General features: G+C 40.3%; 1 protein-coding gene across 1 annotated transcript in view; it reads left to right on the plus strand.

Annotated features, from left to right (window-relative positions):
• LOC124802583 (ribonucleoside-diphosphate reductase large subunit) overlaps positions 1–20330 on the plus strand; it is a 78663-nt gene that overhangs the window by 2896 nt on the left and 55437 nt on the right. Inside the window, exons 2-4 of the mRNA XM_047263456.1 lie at positions 189–277; positions 11216–11393; positions 20152–20312. Of these exons, the coding sequence (XP_047119412.1) occupies positions 189–277; positions 11216–11393; positions 20152–20312 (428 nt within the window). The remainder of the gene's footprint in view (positions 1–188; positions 278–11215; positions 11394–20151; positions 20313–20330) is intronic.

Genomic DNA, 20330 nt, shown 5'->3' on the forward strand with positions numbered 1-20330 from the left:
TCATTCAAGTTTGGTATAATCTTCTTTTAGTCTTCCTTTTTTAGAGTGGTGGGTGGGGCATCAGCTTGAGTAGGGCGGATGGTAGAAAGGGTTTTGTATCACGTAAGGCACAGTGCTCACCTCTCATTTTGTGGCTTAGGCCCTGCATCAAGTTTTTTCTTAATCTATAATTTTGTGGTGTTTTACAGATGGAAGGAAAGAGGAAGTCCATTTTGACAAGATCACATCCAGAATACAGAAACTGTGCTATGGATTGAACATGGATTTTGTGGATCCAGTAAGTGGTATTCTGTTGTTTTATATAGTGTAGAACAATATATTTTTGTCTAGAAATCGTGTGTTCGTGTCGTAATTGAATTTGCATTGGCCATAAATTATTTTACAACTTTGAAATTCACTGCTGAATTTGTTTTCCTCAGTAACAGGTCTCACATGTTTTTATGAGTTTAAAACACACATAAAAGTGTAAATACCTATTACAGGGTGGATACGGCCTGAGAGATACGGGAAAAACCCGGGAATTTTTTCATCCGGGAAAAACCCAGGAATTTTGTAGAAATCTGGGATTTTTCATTGTTTTAGATTTTAGTTAAATTTTTGTAGGTTTGATGTGTAAGATTTGATACGCTGACAAAGAACTTTAGCCCACTACTGCTGAATAACACTGCAGCAATGAAACATAAATCTGAGAATAACACCAAAATAAAAGTTTAGTTGCATAGAAAATGGGTAATTTAGACAATGCACAGACCAGTTTGCCGACACCAAAAAGTGTCAAAAGGCTTTATTTAGGTCAAAGATTATGCTGTACGTCCTTAACAACTAACGTGCATTCAATGTGTGTGACGTCACAATTGTTTACATTTGTAACAGATCACTGGAAAATATTCGGAATAGTGGCTTGAGAAGCGTTACTTTCAAAGTAAATTTCCACACAAGATGATTTATGTTACGTGTGAGAATGTGCAGTGAATTTCTTAAATCACAGGGCATTATAACTCTCATTCAAAACGTTATACTTTGAGGATCAGCCATTTGAAAAAATTCAGGCCCAGAATATAAGTCATTTATGCCACCATTTAAAATTTTACCGGCACATTTGTATTTGATATGACTTAACGTGTAACACATGCTAAAAGAAGATCGAGCTTCAAGTCAGTTTTCATATTTAATGTTGTTCTTTCATAGATAAAAAATTATGCAATCGATGGCAAAAAGTATAATTGACCTTCAAAAAAGTGCATAATGTGTTACTGAGCAATGTCACAAGTCTCTTCATGCAATAACACTTCGACTTTTCTATAGTGCAGAAAAGATGAAGTGTTCTAGCATGCAGAGCCATACCAGTTCGCTTCTTATCTACTCTTTTTGCCGGTGAATTTCCTCTTCGTCTCTGAACAGCTCTAATGTTCGCTACTACTTCTTTCTAACTAATACTATGAATGGGCAACAGAAGGCAGCACCAGTCAAGCGACAGGTAGCGGGACATCCGTACCTTGCTCTCGTACGAAATTAGTCCAGTTTTAGAGCGAAAACCTGTGTCAAGCACAGCTACTACATTCCCTGCTCTAAAATTTGCTTTCAGTAAGGACAAGTATGTCTTTTATCTCTTCCATTCCTTAATTTTTCTGATTTTATTATTGTTTTTATTTAAATACAAAAGCTTGCGGTTTAACCATTGTTAAAGACCTTTAATTACTTTCTTTCGTTTTAGAATAATAAGAGATTTTTTTCCGTAAAATTTGTCCCGAGAGTTTTGCAGATAATAAAGTGACTTATGTCACAATGACTAAATTAAGACTCATCTACGAGCTTGCCACTTTTAGTGAGGAATACCCAGAATTTTTTTCACAAAAAAAAAGCTACTTCGAGAAAAGGGGCCAAGGGTCACTCCATCGTGTAGAATACAATGAAAATCGAAAGAAAGAAATGTCAAGAAAGAATCGATCAGATCCAGTCCAATCCTGATGTTCACCTTGACCCAGTATCTTGAATGACAGGCCTTCTTTTCCATTAGTAGCCTTTCCTCTGCACCATTCTTCTATTTTGTCAAATAAACCTTTGTAATTGTAAGGTTGCCAGAAGGAAGACGACTTCTTTTCGCCTTCCCAATCTTTGCATTATCCTTGTCAGACCCTATGCTCCTTCTGAACCCATCTCCATGCCCTACAGCTCCTAATCCAGTGAACGTCCCCACTGCAGGACGTGCCCAATGCACCCTCCTACCACCACCTATTCCAACGTTGTAACTGACAAAACATATAATATGAAAGGGAGAGCCACCTTTGAAACGACACGTCATATACCATCTGTTGTGTAAACAATGTTTTCAGCCTTTTACATTGGCACGACCACCACCAAGTTATCTGTTAGGATGAATGGGCATAGGCAGGGGGTGTATACTGGAAACACGCAATATCCTGTAGCTGAGCATGCTCTACAGCATGACAGTCATGACCTCAGTGCCTGTTTCACCACATGCGCCATCAGCATTCTTCCTCCAGACACCAGTTTCTCTGAACTCTGCAGGTGGGAACTAGCGCTACAACATTCCCTTCGTTCTCGCCACTCACTTGGCGTTAATTTACTTGAACTTCTTCCATGTCAACGTATCTTCACAGTAACTGATCCTTTCTTCACTCTGTTTTAGTTTTCCACATCTTTCATTTTATGACTTGTCTATTATTATTATTATTATTATTATTATATATATATTTTTTTTTTTATTTTTTTTTCCCCTCTCACCTCTGTTGCATACAGTGCACTTAGCTTTTAACTCTTATTAACTCATGCGTGATGTTTTAACTATAACCTGTCCTAAACTTCTCCAGTCCTTTTCCTTCACCCCTCTTCATTGGAATCTTCAACGTTTCTGCCAGAGGAAGGAGCCATGGCTCTGAAACCTTGCATAAGTAAAACCTTTTTTTTATATGTGTGTTCTTCGAATGCTGATTGGTGATTTTTTAGCCATCCAGTTGAATTATATTGTTAAAAATTGGTTAAACTCTTATAATATTGGTGGTGGGTTATATACTACAGCACATATTGTTTTGAAAGAAAGAAGTGAAACATGTAGAAGCTCTGTCAATGTAGTGACAGATGAGACTGTTAAAGATCAGATGAATTGATCATCCAAGGGACAAAGTGGTTCTGCAATGAATAAATGAGAAAAAGTGCTTGTAAAGAACATGGGAAAAATGAAGTGGTTTGGCACATTGTGACATGAATAATTACTGAAAATTTTAATTGATGGATGGAGAAAGGAGAACACACACACACACACACACACACACACACACACACACACATTACAGAGCCACATTTGATGGATTCCTTCATGTTAGTATTCATATTTAAACATTCAGTTGTACAGCAAGCAGTACTGAAACACCATAAAACGTGAATATATCGTACATTTGTGACAAGCCAGTGCAAACGTAAAGTAAAATAAATAACATGAATATCTGTCATTTAGTTATGTGTGCATTCAGCAAAATAATCACAATTAACAAATATCATATCTGTAATTATCTAAAATACATTTGGACTGTGCTTGCAGATCTGTGGCTTATGACTGAAGTGTCACATCTAACATCTTGTGGGGTATCACTAAGAATATAAATCATTAATTTGTGTGTTAGCGTGGGGTTATCATTTAGGACATTACCTATTATAGTTATTGCACATAGTGGTTTCACATGCAAGAACTTCAAGTGAATAAAGGCAATGTGTTCGGAGCTAACATAGCAAAACTAGCATAATTAACAGACAAGACAAAACTTTGTATTCCCAAGTATGAGAGACCCCCCAGGGGGCTTGCCACTCTTTGGTGGGTTCATGCTTGGCTGCCACGGGGCCCCAGTCTTTGCAGCATCTTTTCACTTCTGTGGTGGATGTCTATTCTCTTGCTGTTTTTTTTCCCTTCCCTTGGGGAACATCTCTCAGGTGTTATTTGGAATGTTCTGCATTGTCTGTCACTAATGTAAGAACAGTCTCACCACTGTTTTTCATTCCTTTACCTTTCTCTGTTTCCCTTCTCCTCTCGTTCCTCCGCTGCGGGGTTTGAGGGTCCTTTTTTCGTCTTCCCCCCTGTGCACTCCTGAAGGCCAGCCCATGCGTCTGACGCATAACAGGTGACTGGGTAATGCGTAATTCCCAACCCCGGATCGACAGGTAGGGTTCGCACATACCCCTGGCACTGGCCAGGCCCAGTGATTACCTGAGCTGCAACCTTCGGTCCCTCTGTCAGGTGTTCAGGACGTGTGGCCTGAGGTGTGAACAATCACCTAAGGTGGGTGTGTCCACTTGTGATGGGGGGCCCCCAGTTAGAAGGAGTGCGTCATTGGAGACGCCATCATCTTTCCAATCAACGTCTACAAAACGTAAATGTAATGAGGCTAACAATTCAAAGACCCTTCCCACTGCACCACGGTTCCTCGTGGTCTCATGCACAGAAGACTGTCAGTCCTTCGCCATGGTAAATACGTTTATTATTCAGAAAGGTGTTGATGCATTTGCTGGCCCTGTGAAATCCTACTCTCGTTTATGGAATGGCACTCGGCTTTTGGAGACTATTGGGATTCTCAAGCACAACAACTGCTTGTTGCCTCGCTTCTCCACGGTTACTGTGTTCGTTTTGAGGGACATAGAACTCTGAATTCTTCCCGTAGTGTAATTTACACCAGGCTGCTTGACGGTCTAACAGAGGCCAAAATCCAATCTTACCTCTCTGATCAGGATGTCATTGCCGTCCATTGGGTGATGCAAAAGGTAGATTCCTCCATAGTGCCTACCTGCGCTCTTTTTCTCACCTTTGATAGAGTAGAGCTTCCATCCGAGATCAAAGCAGGCTATGAAATTATCACAGTCCGACCATACATCCCGAACCTGATGCGCTTCTACCTGTGCCATTGTTTCAACCACACTAGAACGTCTTGTCAACACCCTGCCAAATGTGTAACCTGTGGTAGGGGTGCACATGAGGGCGATTGTCTGCTTCCTTCTCCCCACTGTATCAACTGCAATGGTGGCCATGCCACCTCCTCTTGGGATTGCCCATGTATCTTGATGAGTGGGATGTCCAAGAGATGCGGGTAAAGGAAAAAGTGCCTTGCACAGTCGCTCGCAAGTTATTGGCTAGTCGCAAACCCTGCGTTCTCGTGTCTGGCACTTATAGATAGTTCTGTTCTTGGAGACTAATGCCCAGCATCCCCTTTGGGGCTCTCCAGCATCCTGCCCGAGAGGCTCCCTCTTGACCTTTTCAACCACCTCAATCTAGTCTGCTTAAATACTGGTGTGCCTACCTTCCTTTCAGACACAACGCATACCTATTCTCACTTGGACCTCTCAATATCCACTATCCAACATCCACGTTGGTTCGAGTGGTATGCTCTGTCTGACACATACTCGAGCGACCGTTTCCCCTGCGTAATCCGTCTCCTACATAACACCCCTTCTCCATGTTCCACTAGCTGGAAGATCTCCAAAGCCGACTGGGGGCTTTTCACCTCCCTGGCGACCTTCCATGATCAAAACTTCTCCAGCTGCGATAGTCAGGTCGCATACCTCACGGATGTTATTCTCACTGCTGCTGCATATTCCATCCCTCGTACTTCCTCTTCTCCATGTCGAGTCCCAGTCCCCTGGCGGACTACAGCACGCAGCGACGCTATTCATGCTCGGCGACATGCTTTATGCACCTTCCAATGCCACCCTACGATGGGGAACTGTATCAGTTACAAACGACTCCGTGCACAATGTCGTTGTGCTATCAAAGAAAGCAAAAAGGCTTGCTGGGTGGCTTTCACCGGATCGGTCAACAGTTTTACTCCTTCTTCGGTTGTGTGGGGTGGCCTGTGCCGGCTATCTGGCACCAGGGTCCACTCCCCGATTTCTGGCCTGACTGTAGCGAATGAAGTCTTTGTGGATCCTGAGGATGTCTCAAATGCCTTCAGCCACTTTTTTGCGGAGGTTTTGAGATCTGCCCATTACCACCCTGCCTTCCTTCCCGGAAAACAAGCATAAGAGGCATGGCCACATGTTTTCCAGTCTTTGAATCGTGAAAGTTTCAATGCCACCTTCACTGTGCGGGAACTCGAAAGTGCACTCGCCCAGTCCTGATCCTCTGTTCCGGGGCCGGATGGTATCCATATTCAGATGCTGATGAACCTTTCTCCTGCAGGTAAAGGCTTTCTTCTTCACACCTATAATCGCATCTGGACTGAAGGTCATGTTCCCACACGCTGACGTGAAGCAATTGTTGTTCCCATACCCAGACCAGGAAAGGAAAAATGCCTTCCTTCCAGTTATCTCCCCATCTCCCTTACCAGCTGCGTCTGCAAGGTGATGGAGCGCATGGTAAATTCTCGATTGGTTTGGCTCCTTGAATCTCGATGCCTCCTTCCCGATGTCCAGTGTGGCTTTCGTAGGCGCCGCTCTGCTGTTGACCACCTAGTTATCTTCTCGACCTTTATTGTGAACAACGTTTTGCATACGCGCCAGATGGTGGCTGTGTTCTTAGATTTGGAGAAGGCTTATGATGCCTGTTGGAGGGCGGGCATTCTCCGCACCATGCGCACTGGGGGCCTTCACGGTCGCCTCCCTTTTTTTATTAATGCATTTTTAATGGATCGAATGTTCAGGGTACGTGTGGGCTCTGTTTTGTCAGATGCCTTTCGCCAGGAGAATGGGGTGGCCCAGGGCTTCGTTTTGAATGTGGCCCTTTTTGCCATAGCTATCAATCCAATAATGGATTTCCGTCCAGCTAACGTTTCAGGCTCCCTTTTCGTGGACGACTTTACTGCAGTGTTCTCTGACTTTACTGCAGTGCTCAGAGAACATGTCTCCTGGAGTGCTGTCTTTAGTTTTGTCTAGACTGTCTATATTCCTGGAGTGTCGGTAATGGTTTCCGTTTTTCTGGTGAGGAAACGGTCTGTATGAACTGGCGTTACAAACAGCTTCTTCCACCATCCTTACATCTTGGTCCCGTTGCTCTGGCATTCGTGGAGACAACAAAATTTTTAGGTCTTACATTTGACAGGAAACTTTGCTGGTTTCCACATGTGTCTTACTTGGCTGCTCGTTGTACCCGTTCCCTAAATGTCCTCCGTGTTCTCAGTGGTACGTCATGGGGAGCAGATCGAATGGTCCTGCTTCACTTATATCGGTCCATTGTCCGATCAAAGCTGGATTATGGGAGCTTTGTCTACTCTTCTGTCCGGCCATCCATCTTATGCTGTCTAAACTCTATCTACCATCGGGGTTACGTCTGGCGACTGGAGCATCTACACCAGCCCTGTTGAGAGTCTGTATGCCGAAGCTGCTGCATTACCACTAAACTACTGGCGCGATATGTTGCTTTGTTGGTATGCCTGCTGACTGATGTCAGTGCCTGACCACCCGTCGTATTTCTCCTTCTTTGACGACTCTCTAAACCGCCAATACGGCCTGTATGTCTCTGCCCTGTTACCTCCTGGAGTTCGCTTTCGTCGCCTGCTTCAGCAACTTTATTTTAGCCTCCCTACGACTTTTCGAGTGGGTGAGAGCCCGACGCCACGTTGGCTCCAGACTCAGTTTCGCGTGCACCTTGAACTCAGCTCGCTCCCAAAGGAGAGGACCGCGGATTCGATATACCGCTTGAGGTTTGTCAAACTTCTTTCGAGGCTCACTAATAATGTCTTCATTTACACAGATGGCTCAAAGACTACTGCTGGCGTCAGATGTGCCTTTGTCATTGGGGATGATACCTTTCAATACCAGCTCCTTGACCAGTGTTAAAGCTTTGCAGCTGAGCTTTTTGCTCTCTATCCGACTGTTCAGTATATCCGCCGCCATTGTCATTTTCCATATGCCATCTGCTCTGATTGTTTGAGTGCCATTCAGAGTCTCCGTGACCCATATTTGCACCACCCTCTCATGCAACGAATTCAACGGTCCCTTCAGTCGCTAGCTGATACAGGCGCTCGTGTCTTTTTTTTTTTTTTTTTTTTCTTTTTTTAAATTCCTGGCCACATTGGTGTGCCTGGGAATGAAGCTGCTGATGCTGCAGCCAAGTCTGCTGTCCTCCTGCCTCGGACAGCTTCCTTTTGTGTCCCATCAACTCATGTTAGTGGGGTTCTTTATCAGCGCGTTTCATCATTGTGGCATGAGGCTTGGTCCTCTCCCCATGAAAATAGCTTAGGGCCATCAAACCGATCCTGACAGCTTGGATGACGTCCTCACGCCCTTCCCGACGAGAGGAGGTCATTTTGGCCATTGTGGATTGGGCATTGCCGATTTAGCCACCGCTACCTGTCGTCCAGTGACCCGACCCCGCAGTACCCCTGTGGTCATCCATTGATGGTGCGCCATGTTTTATTGTCCTGTCCCCGTTTTATTCACTCTCGTGTTTTGACGGACTTGTCCAAAGAGATCTCTTTTGTTTGTCTGCGTCTTTGTAAGTACTTTCTGGTGTTGCTCCCTTGCGTTTTTGTATACTACTAGTGCACTAACGTTTGTGACTGGGCGCTAATTACCTTATTAATTGAGGAGGCACTACCCCACCACTTTGTACACATTGCGCCCAAGTTTTAACTGTCCACCACTTACCGACAAAATGCCCATTTTTTTAAACTGTTTACGTTCCTTTAGGGTTTGCCGTCTGAGTTATCAGCCGTTTTGGCAAATGATGCGTGGGTTGTCGACTGCGTTTTACTTTCTATCCACCAAAGGCCATTTAATTTATAGTCTTGGACCTCCGTTTCTATATGGTGTCTTTTTAGCCCTTTCCCCATGTCCCTGTTTTTCACTGTCTTCTCTTCTGTCAATTTGGGATGACGTATAGTCGTTTTTTTAACTTCTCTCTGTCTTCGTGTTCTATAGTTTTGACTTGGGTGCATACGATCCCAGTTGTGTTTGCTCCCTAAAGCAAAACAAAACAAATCAACCTTGACTTTGGAAGTAAAACTTTGCAACTTGATCGGAGTAAAAACCCCAAGAGATTTTGCTTGTATGTAAAATAAGTAAGTGGGTCAAAATCACCTATTCATTCACTCAGTGACCATACCGGCACTGAAACGAAAGATGACAGAGAGAAGGGTGAAATAATGAATCTGGTTTTCCAAAATTGTTTCACCATGGAAGATCATAACATGGTCCCTCCTTTCAATTGTCATACGAATGTCAGAATGGCAGATATTGAGATAATCCATCGCGGAATAGGAAAAAAGCTACAATTGCTTAGCAGTGGAAAGGTGTCAGGACCGGATGAGATACCCATAAAATTCTACAAATATTATGCAAAACAACTTGCTCCCCTTCTAGCAGTTGTTTTTCATAGATTGCTTGAGCAACGAAGGGTACCTAGCAACTGGAAGAAAGCGCAGGTCATTCCCATTTTTAAGAAGAGCTATAGGACAGATGCACACAATTATAGACCTATATTGTTGACATTAATCTGTTGTAGAATTATGAAGCATGTTTTCTGTTCAAGAACTATGATGTTCTTGGAGAAGGAAATTCTCCGCTATAAATATCTACATCGATTCAGCAGACAGAGATCCTGCGAAACTCGGCTCACTCTGTTCCTCTGCGAGATCCGTAGCGCCATATACAATGGCCCTCAGGTTGATGCCATGTTACTTGACTTCAGGAAGGCATTTGACACCATCCTGCACTGTCGTTTAGTGAAAAAAAAAATACAAGCTTATCGAGTATCAGAGCAGGTGTGTGACTGGGTTCAAGACTTCCTTGCAGACAGAACTTAACAAGTCGCTCTTAATGGAACAAAACCCGCAGGAGTACCCCAAGGAAGTGCGACATGATCATTACCGTTTACAATATATATAAATGACTAGTAGAAAGCACCAGGTGCTTTCTAAGGCTGTTCGCAGATGATGTGGTTGTCTACAACAAAGTAGAAACGCCAGAAGATAATAATGATTTGAAGAGTGACCTCCAGAGAATTAATAAATGGTGCAAGCTCTGGCAGTGATCTTGAATGTAAATAAATGTAACATATTGTGAATACATGGGAAAAGAAATCCAATACTGTGTAGCTACACTATTGATGACAAACTGCTGGAAACAGTGTCTGCCATAAATACTTACGCAGTTTGACCTTCAGTAGAACTTTTATATAAAACAAATAGTGGGGAAAGCAGATGCCAGACTCAGACCCACAGGAAGAATCTTAAGGAAATGTACTCATCCACGAAGGAAGTGGCTTATAAGGCACTGTTCGGCCCATTTTTGAGTACTGTTCATCTATCCGAGATCCCTACCAGAGAAGATAAAACGAAGAGTGGCATGTATCATCATGGAATCGTTTAGTTGGCACGAGAGTGTAATGGAGATGGTCAGCAAACTCCACTGGCAGACATTACAAGAGAGGCGTTTTGCATCTTGGAGAAATTTACTGTTGAAATTTCGAGAGAGCACTTTCTGGGAAGAATCGAACAACATATTACTTCCCCCGACGTATGTCTTGTGTAATGACAATGAGGAGAAAATTCGAGAAATTAGGGGCAATACAGAGGTTTACCAACAGTCATTCTTCCATTGCGGTATTTGCGAGTAGAATAGGGTTGGAGGGCTTAGTTAGTGGTACAAAAAGCACCCTCCGCCACACACCATTGGGTGACTTGCGGAGTATGATGTAGATGTAGATACAACTACTTGTGATGGGTGATACTGCTTAAAAATGCATTACATGTGTTTTTTTACCTCACTTGTATGTAATAAAATATTTAGATGATAAGGCCTAAAGTAATCAAGCCATTGTATAAGGTTCTTTACTAAAGAGATTAGCTTTATTGGATGTAATATGTGCTTAGAGTATATGATTGTATATGAATTTTAAGAGGGCAGAACATTAACCTCCCTGAATATATAGATACACTTATTTAACCATTATTTGCCAACTATATAGTAGTCACCTTTGGGTTAAGGCCATTGTTATACACATTGTAATAGCAAAAGAAATCACGCAATCCCCATTTGTGAGCAAAGCACAGTTGCTCCTCAGACAGCAACGTATTTCCAACAGTGTAATAACAAAAAAAATTTCATTGAAGGTAAACTTACTGTTTTGCAAGTGGTGCAATATTAGCAAAGCATTTATCATCATCTCTCATGCAATTGTGTTGTGTAAATAATCTTTCTTATGTGCATTACAAGAGTTATTTGTCAATGTTTTGAAGTTTACCGCAGCTAATACACAAGTATCTTACTGTTACAGCCAGCGATCACTCTGAAAGTTATCAGTGGTCTATACTCTGGTGTGACAACAGTGGAGCTGGACAATCTTGCAGCAGAGACTGCCGCCACAATGACAACCAGACATCCTGATTATGCAGTACTGGCAGCAAGAATTGCAGTTTCAAACCTACACAAAGAAACTAAGAAGGCTTTCAGTGGTAAAAAAATACTTTTGTCACACTATGAAATGTATACACAAGTTTTATGAAATGGTTTCTTAAAATAGTTATAAGTGTCTAAGATAAACTTAGTATTACTGCTAAAATGAATCGGGTTACAACCACCTGCCTCAGTTGTCCTGGAAATTTTGTGACTGTCTTTGTTCACTGTGGACAATTGCTGGCTGAAAAATGGGAGCATACTGCTAGTCATGAGCATGTATAAAGACTGGTGATTGGGAGGTGCCCAGAAGCAGACTGCTCTATATTACAATTAAAGAAACAAGTTAAATTTTCCCACATTGGTGGTGTAAAGTGCTGATGTTGGCTATGATCATTGAATACTGGGAATAATAAGATGTTGGCATTAGCCAATTGGCTGATGGTGTACAGTATCCAATGACATTTGCTATTTTGGTTTGGTGGATTATAAAAATGCAGGCCATAAGCAAAATTTTACTGTTTACGAAGATAATTACTTTACTGGGCAGATAAGGGTACGTACAAGAACGTGTCAACCATAGAGCAGGAACAGCATTAATTAGTTACTTCATGGTCAAGACAAAAGACCAGTCCTCTTATTCTATATGGTTGGGTTTTCAAAGAGTAGTGATATCTTGGACAATAAATTTCTAGCGTCTTGTTGATTATAATGTTAGTTGTCACAAATGTTTCATTGTTTTTTTGTCAGTGTCTCTAGTTACTAGAAAATAATCACTTCAGTTTTGCGACAAAACTACATACAATAGTATTACTTCTTTTATTAATGGAAAACACCGGATTATTCTCTGTGTGGTTAGGTTTGTAGAGTCTATTTTCACATGGGCAGTCTGTTCAGCCGTTTCACATCCGACAATTTTTTGAAGCAAATTTGTCTGACACTAAAACATTGTGCACATTCTGCTATGGATGCCTGGCACTACTTACGTGACATTAAAGAATGCTTCAGTCAAGCAGTTTGCGATGTGTTTTGCCATCGGTGAAACAATTCTAAGAGCTGTTACTGCTTGTGTGGACCATGTACATACTAAAATTTGTGCACTTGGCAAGTTCTGAATTTAAACCACAAACCAATATTTGTTCCACTTTGTGGAACTGGAACTCCCAGTCGACCTTATCAAACTAATTAAGTTTATTGTGGGGATAAATTAGGTGTTACTGCCCAAAATCTGATTGGCTGCCTGCATATGTGTCACAGTTGGTCATCGTGAATTCCCAGTATTCAACAGTCATTGCCAACATCAGCACGCTATTCCAACGTTGCTGTAAGTAAAATTTTACTGAAGCAACTTTGTGATTGGCATTTCAGTGAGTAGAGTGATAGGGCCAGCCACCAGCCAATTGTAGGTCTTTTGTGAGCTGTGTGTGCTCACTTTACTGGCCATTTTATTGGCACATGTAGAGGGTGTGCACTGGCAACATTGCCCCTTGCCTTTACAAACTGTATCTCAAACTTATTTTAATAGAGCCATGCCATGAGGTATAATAGCTGGTAGTGTAATAAAACCTTGCCAGTTCTACATTGCTGAATTAATGCTGAATATTTACCAACAATTTTCATGATGGTGTGTGTCTTACCATCTGCTGTCCTGTGTTGCTCATTAATGGGGGGCAGGAAATGGATATTGTCATACATGGGTCACTCTCAATTTCAGTTGCTTCTTTGCCCATTTTTTGAACAGTGTGTGTGAAGTACACTGACTTCCCACGTGTTGCACAGCCCAGAATTGCCACTCTGTAGGTCAACCAAAGTAAGTGATGTGGATTAACAGAACTACACTATTAACTGATAACCAGTTATCTTCATCAGTGTTTGCACTATGCATTTGAAGAATTTTAAGTTCTCACCAAATGAATTTTTTAAAATAAAGATAACAAACTGTTTTATATAGGCTGCTGATATTCTGGGTGACCCGTGCTAGAATCTGAGAGCGATTCTAGTTTTCTTCAAAGTCACACTTTTCAGTACAGAATAGAAGCTCAGAATAACCTCTTATGCATGAAAAGTTAAGCTTGCAGTTTATATATGATTGGAAATGCAGCATGTGAACACTGTAAGCCAGTCATAAAAGTTGTCCAGAAAAATGTACATACAAAATATCTTTGTTATAGTTTAAATAAATCTACCTTTGGGGGGGTCGTATTCTTCTAAACATATTGTCAAAAAATAAAGGTGTCTGGTATCGGTTATTGGTGCATTCGCATTTGTATTCACATTCCACAGTTTGGTCCTACATTAAATGTTCACTCTAAAAATGATACGTAGCCTTCAAAAAGGAAGATCAAACTGGCAGTATGAGGAAGTATTTCGTCCCAGTACAGAACTGTGGTTATGTACCTTAGTACACGAACACTGCACTACCAAGCCTCAACATCTCTCACTACAATAAAGGCAGCAGCTTCTTTTGTGTTCTCAATGAAATGCGTGTATAGTCTGTTCAAAATTACTTCAGGATGGACAGTTCGGCTGGAGCACATGGAGGTGCGGAGAAGTGTCAAAGATGTTCCACGTGGAAGAGACGTGCTATCATACATTTTATTCAGCTCTCTCAAACAGGGAAACTATTCACTGTATAAATGTGGAACTGGCATCTGTGTGTTCTGTAGAAGTTGCACTATGTTTTTATTCTGGTTTCATATGTGGCAACAAATCATTAAGGCATTATACAGACGGTTTACAAAATTGCATTTTCTGTTGATGTTACCGAATTTTTCACATGCGTGGAAGTTTTTTGTTATTGATTTAAGGTGAAGATGTTAAGTGAATGAAATCTTAAAAATACATTGCATTTTCATCTACTTCATACTGACTGTCAAAGTTTTCTAACACGAGATAATGTCGGCTGAATACGATCTGCTATGGTCCGCTGGTGCGTAAAGTACTAAGGGGTTGCCTATATGGTTACGTTATGACAAACGGATCGCTAAGTTTATAACTAACCTGTTATCAAGTTTTTTGCTCCAACTGCTTATTTCTAACATAACAAAAGATAAGATGTGAGAAATCCTATTTTGTACAATATGATATTTGATGAATTCTTGAGGAGACAAACTTCATTTGGAGTTTCACTGACAAAGCCTTGTTATTAAAATGTCAAAACTTAACAAATTACAGTTATGTAACTTGTGCACTTAAGACATGCACCTTAATCCATCCACATTTCATTTTGAAGGTGATAACGGAACTCCGACATTGCTCTCATCACTATGACATACTTGAAATAGCACTGTAACTGCCGCTGTTCTTATTTAATCACATAATCACCATCCACATGGAATCTTTGTGGAACAGTTTTATTGTGCCATGCTCTCGCCATCATGCTGTACATATCTTTGTCTTATTTCTTCCAATATTCAAAGATGAGGTTTCTAACATCAGAGTGCTTCATCTGCAGAAAAGTAAATTTATTACTGTTCTTGGAAGCATAACCTTTAGTTTGAGCCTTTATTAACTCTGCTGGGTTGAAATGGCAGTGGTAAGGTGGTAGGCCAATGCTTGACTGCCCATACATTTTTGCGAGCTCGTAGATTCCATATATGCAAAACTGTGGTTAATGATGAGCTGTTAGTTCCATAAGCTCCAACCTTCTAAGGTTAGCACTTACATTGATGTTATGAAAGTGAAGCCAGTCAGTCATTTCCCCCCTTTCGCCTTGGTATGGTAGGTGCTATTTCAGCAGCTGAATGATAAGAAGCATTATCAACAAAAATCTTTGACAGTTTTCCCAGATTTTGAATTAATGATTCTACAAAACTGCACTGTAAACATGATTTGGTTAATTTTTTGTGATTATCTCCTGTCTCTCTTGATTGATTTTATTCATTTATTTATTAACATTACAAAGTGACTCCCTTCCTTGGTAACATTGGTGGGTCTTTTGCCATTAAAAATTAGTAATAATCTTCATACACACACTTCATCTTTTTCTGCAGCTTCTCTGTGCTGTTGCTTTTCTTGTGTTTTACATAATTACATTGTTAATTAATCCTGTGATTTAAAAAGCAAGAGACTGTTTGAGAAAAAGCAAGAAACCATTGGAGAGAGAACCTTGTGGTGGTGCATACATGGCAAATAATGAGTATGCTGGAAGGTTTTGTTGGGATTGTTCCTTACCTTTCACCTGTCCAGCCATATTTGACAACATGTTCAGAGTTGACATGTTTCATACAGGGTGTATACAACCTGGGAGATTCGGGAAAAACCCGGGAATTTTTTCACCTAGGAGAAAACCGTGAAAAACCTGGGAATTTTTAAAATTCTTGGTATTTTTCATTGTTATAGTTTCCAGTTACATTTTTGTAACTTTGACTGGTAAAAATCAATACTCCAACATCGGATATTACTTACATTTTTTAAAATTTTAAATTCAGTGCATTAATGCGATCTTAGTAAATAAGTGTTTGTAAAATGATTCTTTCATATAGTGTTCATTAAAAATCATTCCACTTGGAACCCATGGAAGGTACATTAGCTTATTTGTTTCAGTTGTAAATATTTGTCATGTATTATTGTTTTTCTGACATGTTCTACATCCTGGGGGACTTCCTCACTATGGATCAATTGGAGTGAAAGTAAATCTAATCGTATCTGTATCTCACTACTGCAGAATAATACTGCAGCAATAAAACATGAACAAGAGAAAAAGAATGTAAATTGCAAAGGAAATGAATCGTATACAAAAATAAAACACAGTGCTCATATAAGTGTCCGCCAACAGCAAAATGTGTCAAAGGCTTTAGAAAGACTATGCATTGCTTGATAACAGCAAATTGCCTTCGATCAGCGTGATGGCACAACTGTTTACATTAGGTTTGTTTGAGCAGTTGCGAGCGAGCACATGTGCATGCACAGTTGAGTCATGTATGAGTAGTACCTTCTCCCGCTTCTGGCTTCATAAGTGTGGCAGTTAGCTGTATAAGCAATAGCAGCAAGCAGCCAGATGCTACTCGGAAAAATTTTATTCATGCGCCTAAGTTGCCAGATTCGCGCAGACCCAACGGGCCTGAATTTAGGAGTGGGGGCAAACCGGAGTATCTGCCCCGGGCAGCAATTTGCGAGATGGGGAGGGAGCGCCAGATTAATGTTTTTGAGGAAAAGACCTTGTTTTACACAGCGACTAGCATCCAGCACACGTTGGTCTGTCGATTACTCATATGATTTTGAAACATATCCCTGTTGGTATTTGAACGAATTCTAAGTTTATTTCTGAATGAATCGTAAGTTGATTTTTGAATGCGTGCATAGTGTACATGTTGTCTCTGGTAGGGGAATCCTTGTTGCATCTAGAAATAAACTGTCCTGCAGACAAAAGGGGACAGGGCTATACCAGCTGAGCAGAATAAAATCGAACGGGTGAATGCCAGTCGCTGTTTATGTGGTTGACTGGGTTTGCGAATGATCAGCGTTGTTATAATTATTAATGAAATCCATTGATTCAGACTACCAGAGTGGAAATAAAGGACTATCAGGAGTAACAGGTAAGAGAGATTATGTATTATCTTCTCGGTGTATCCAAGAAAATGAAATGTCAACAAAAAGTTCTTGGTCAGAACGCTACACTAGTAAGGGCCAGTTTTACAGTCCCTGGCTAGCAGCTGCTAAAGTTCTATTCTGGGAGCAGCGTGGAAAACGCGTTGTACGAACACGTAATAACGCCTAACCATAGAGTAAACGTGGGATAACTAAACTGGTGATTGTGGCAGGGGTAGTGAAGTTAACTGGAGAATAAGTTTTGACACTGACAGGAATTGTTACTGAATTAGCGATGACAAAATTGTTTGTTAAAATGAGGAAGGAGAAGAAACGGGGACATCACATAATTGAGGAAGAATATGACAATTCCAAATTTATATAAAAATTTCGTAGTAGTACTTTTCGGTTTCGTGCTTCAGAAGCTGGAGCGTATGAATGAAATGTGAAGCTGTTTCTTAACATAAAACGTTTTGCTAGTATTAGGCAATACTATCTAGTATTGCCCTGGTTGTGAAATATCGTAGATCTGGTGCTGATGTGCAGCGCATTCTGAGTTACAGTGGGGAGATGAGTAGTTTCCACGTGACCTTAGTTTGCGTTCAGTGATTTTGTTGTTTCTTTTAGTTTCATGTCAAATGAAAACAAAACAATTTCTGTGGCCGGGAGCTATCAATAAAGTGGATTAAAATAAATTGACATAATTATGGAAGGCTAAAATATGTTATTAATTTCATGTTTTATTTTATTTCCACCTTTCTGACAGACAAGCATTAATCGCCTTGCGAAGCAATGAAGTTATTTTTGTCGGTTTTCTAAAGAAATTTGGCTTTTATTAATCTTTTCTGCTGAGGCAGTCAATTTATTTGGAATGAAGTGTTTAATTCCACACTATTGGCTAGTTTCAACTGTTTGCTGCATTTAAAGTGCATGTTTTCATCTGCTAGCATGTATGGTATTATGCCACAATAACGAACCAACCATGAGAATACAGTATCGGCACTCCAAGAAAATTTACATCCGAATGTGCATTTAAGCCAAATTATGCATTTTTAGTATTGTTCATGAAATTCCGATGCTCTTAGGGTATTCTCTAATGTCTTGTTTCTTCTATGACATAACGTAAAGTCGTTTAATGTTTTACACGTACAAACATACAGGCTTCCTGCGTCATTGTAGCTGCGCAAGCTCAGTGATTCCTGTTATCAGGTGCTCTCTGGCAGCTGCTGAAGCAAACCTGTTTCTAACAAGTCGCTGGAAAATCCTGCGAATGGTTGTTTGAGAAGCATTACTTACAAAGTAAATTTCCTTTAAGCAAGATGAACTGTGTGCGAGAATGTACAATAAATTTCTTAAATTACAGAGCGTTTGAATCTTATTTAAAAATCAACTCTTTGAGGGCGAACATTTAGAATAAGTTCGAGGCCCGAAAATTTGTGTCATTAAAAATTATACTGGCACAATTGTGTGATGTATCGTAAAGTGTAAGATCAACATTACATGTGAAAGCTTAGCTTCTCTTGTTGCTTATTAACCTTTGAGACCAATTTTAGATGTGAAAGCTTTTCTTTTCTTGTAGCAACACCATGTTTATTAATTTAAACCATTAACTTTTCCTATTTCTGTGTTTGCGCTATTTAAGTGTGTTGCTATTGGCTGACTACATGAGTGTCCTATGCTCTGAATATCCATTGTCATCGGCTGGCGAGATCACGTGATACGAGCTATGACTGGCTTACAAAAGCGCATCAATGTCTAGATTTCAATGCTTCGGAAAGTAATATATGGTATTTGGTGGAATTAGAGTTTATACTTTAATAATACGAAAATATGCAGTTTACATGTTGCTGAAAATCAGACATCTTTCCAAAACTTGTTTTTTTCCGCTATGTTTTGTTTCCTAAAGTGCCGGGAAATTCTACGCCGGTGTATAAAGCTGTAACCATTCAAAGGACTGATAACTTTTATAGTTCCGAGGAAAAGTGTACTATCACTTAACACAGAAAAAGTGTATTTTCACCCGGGAAAATCCATGTATACTTCCTGTTCATAAAATTTTATCGGTATTCATGTTACTGATCTACCTTAAGTCAGCACTGCATTGTAGCTATATGTTCCCTTCCCTTTACACTATACAGTGACAGAAATGTCCAAATTAAATCGTATGTCATGCAAAACAATGAAAATGGTATGTGTGACTGCCTTGAAAAGCACCTGACTCCTTAAGGATGACTAACCTGCTGTGTGTCAGATGATCCTTTCTACGATAATAATTTTAAACACGACAAATCACGTCTTCAGCAAATTAATCTGTATTGGTAATCCACTTATCCACATAACACTTTTCCCCCGAGTTTCAAGCTTCAGTGTTTCTTGGGAATAGGGGTTTTTTATTTATTCAAATTTGGAGAAGTTCTATCGATCACGTAGTTAATAGATAGCATCGGGCCACAATTAAGTTTTTCAATCTCAAAGCAATCGCATATTGTGCAAACCATTTTTCTCATCTTACCTCATAAAGCAACCCACTGGCTGAGGGAATGACGTCAAACTTAACCGCTCATAACTTCTGATTAATTTCCTTCTGGTACTGCTGAGAACCCCACAACTACTAACAGTAACAACAAATAAAATAAAAACTTCTACAAACAGTGAATATTATAACAAACAAAATGTCAGGGTGCAGCGAACACATGGGGCAGCAAGCTGTCTAAAACGCCAGCAAAGCGCAAGAGGGAAGTGTTGTGACGATGGGGGTGAAGGTTTGGCAACTGTGAGTGCCTGCTGTGGCTACAGGTCTCGTGGTATTCGTGAAATATGTGCTGTGCGGCCCGTGTGGTCTCGCTCTCTATTGCTTCTGCCGTAGCTGTCAATCCTAAAGTAAGTTTGAACAGGCTATAATTGATGTGTACTATAGTCATCTCAAACTTAAATAATGTGTATTTGGAGCTTGCCCTTTCATTTCTCACTGTTGGGATATTTTTAATTATATTAAATGTTATTATGGTTTGTAAGTAATAAATAAGGAAAGTTACGTGGCTGTAGATCATATGTTGTGTGTAACTGTTTCTGACTGACTAGACTAAAGATCTTATTTGTTATGTACTGTAAACTTACTGCTGATGTTTCAGGGACAAAATTTAAAGTGTACTGGAACACATTAGAATGCTTTTTGATGTGTTCCTTAAAACACTGTAGGATTATATTAATAATTACAGTATGTTGTTTAAGTTCCTTATGTTAACATTTTAACTTCTCTTGATTCGCTTATGACATTTCTTCCCACAGATGTAATGGATGATTTGTATAATATGGTCAATCCTGTGACAAAAAGGAAAAGTCCACTTATATCAGAATTCCACCACACCGTTATTATGAAAAATGCAGACAGGCTTAATTCTGCAATAATTTATGATAGAGATTTTAGTTACAACTACTTTGGATTCAAGGTAATGCCTCTAAAAATA

This window comes from Schistocerca piceifrons, chromosome 6 (assembly GCF_021461385.2).
Source record: "Schistocerca piceifrons isolate TAMUIC-IGC-003096 chromosome 6, iqSchPice1.1, whole genome shotgun sequence".
Taxonomy (NCBI): domain Eukaryota; kingdom Metazoa; phylum Arthropoda; class Insecta; order Orthoptera; family Acrididae; genus Schistocerca; species Schistocerca piceifrons.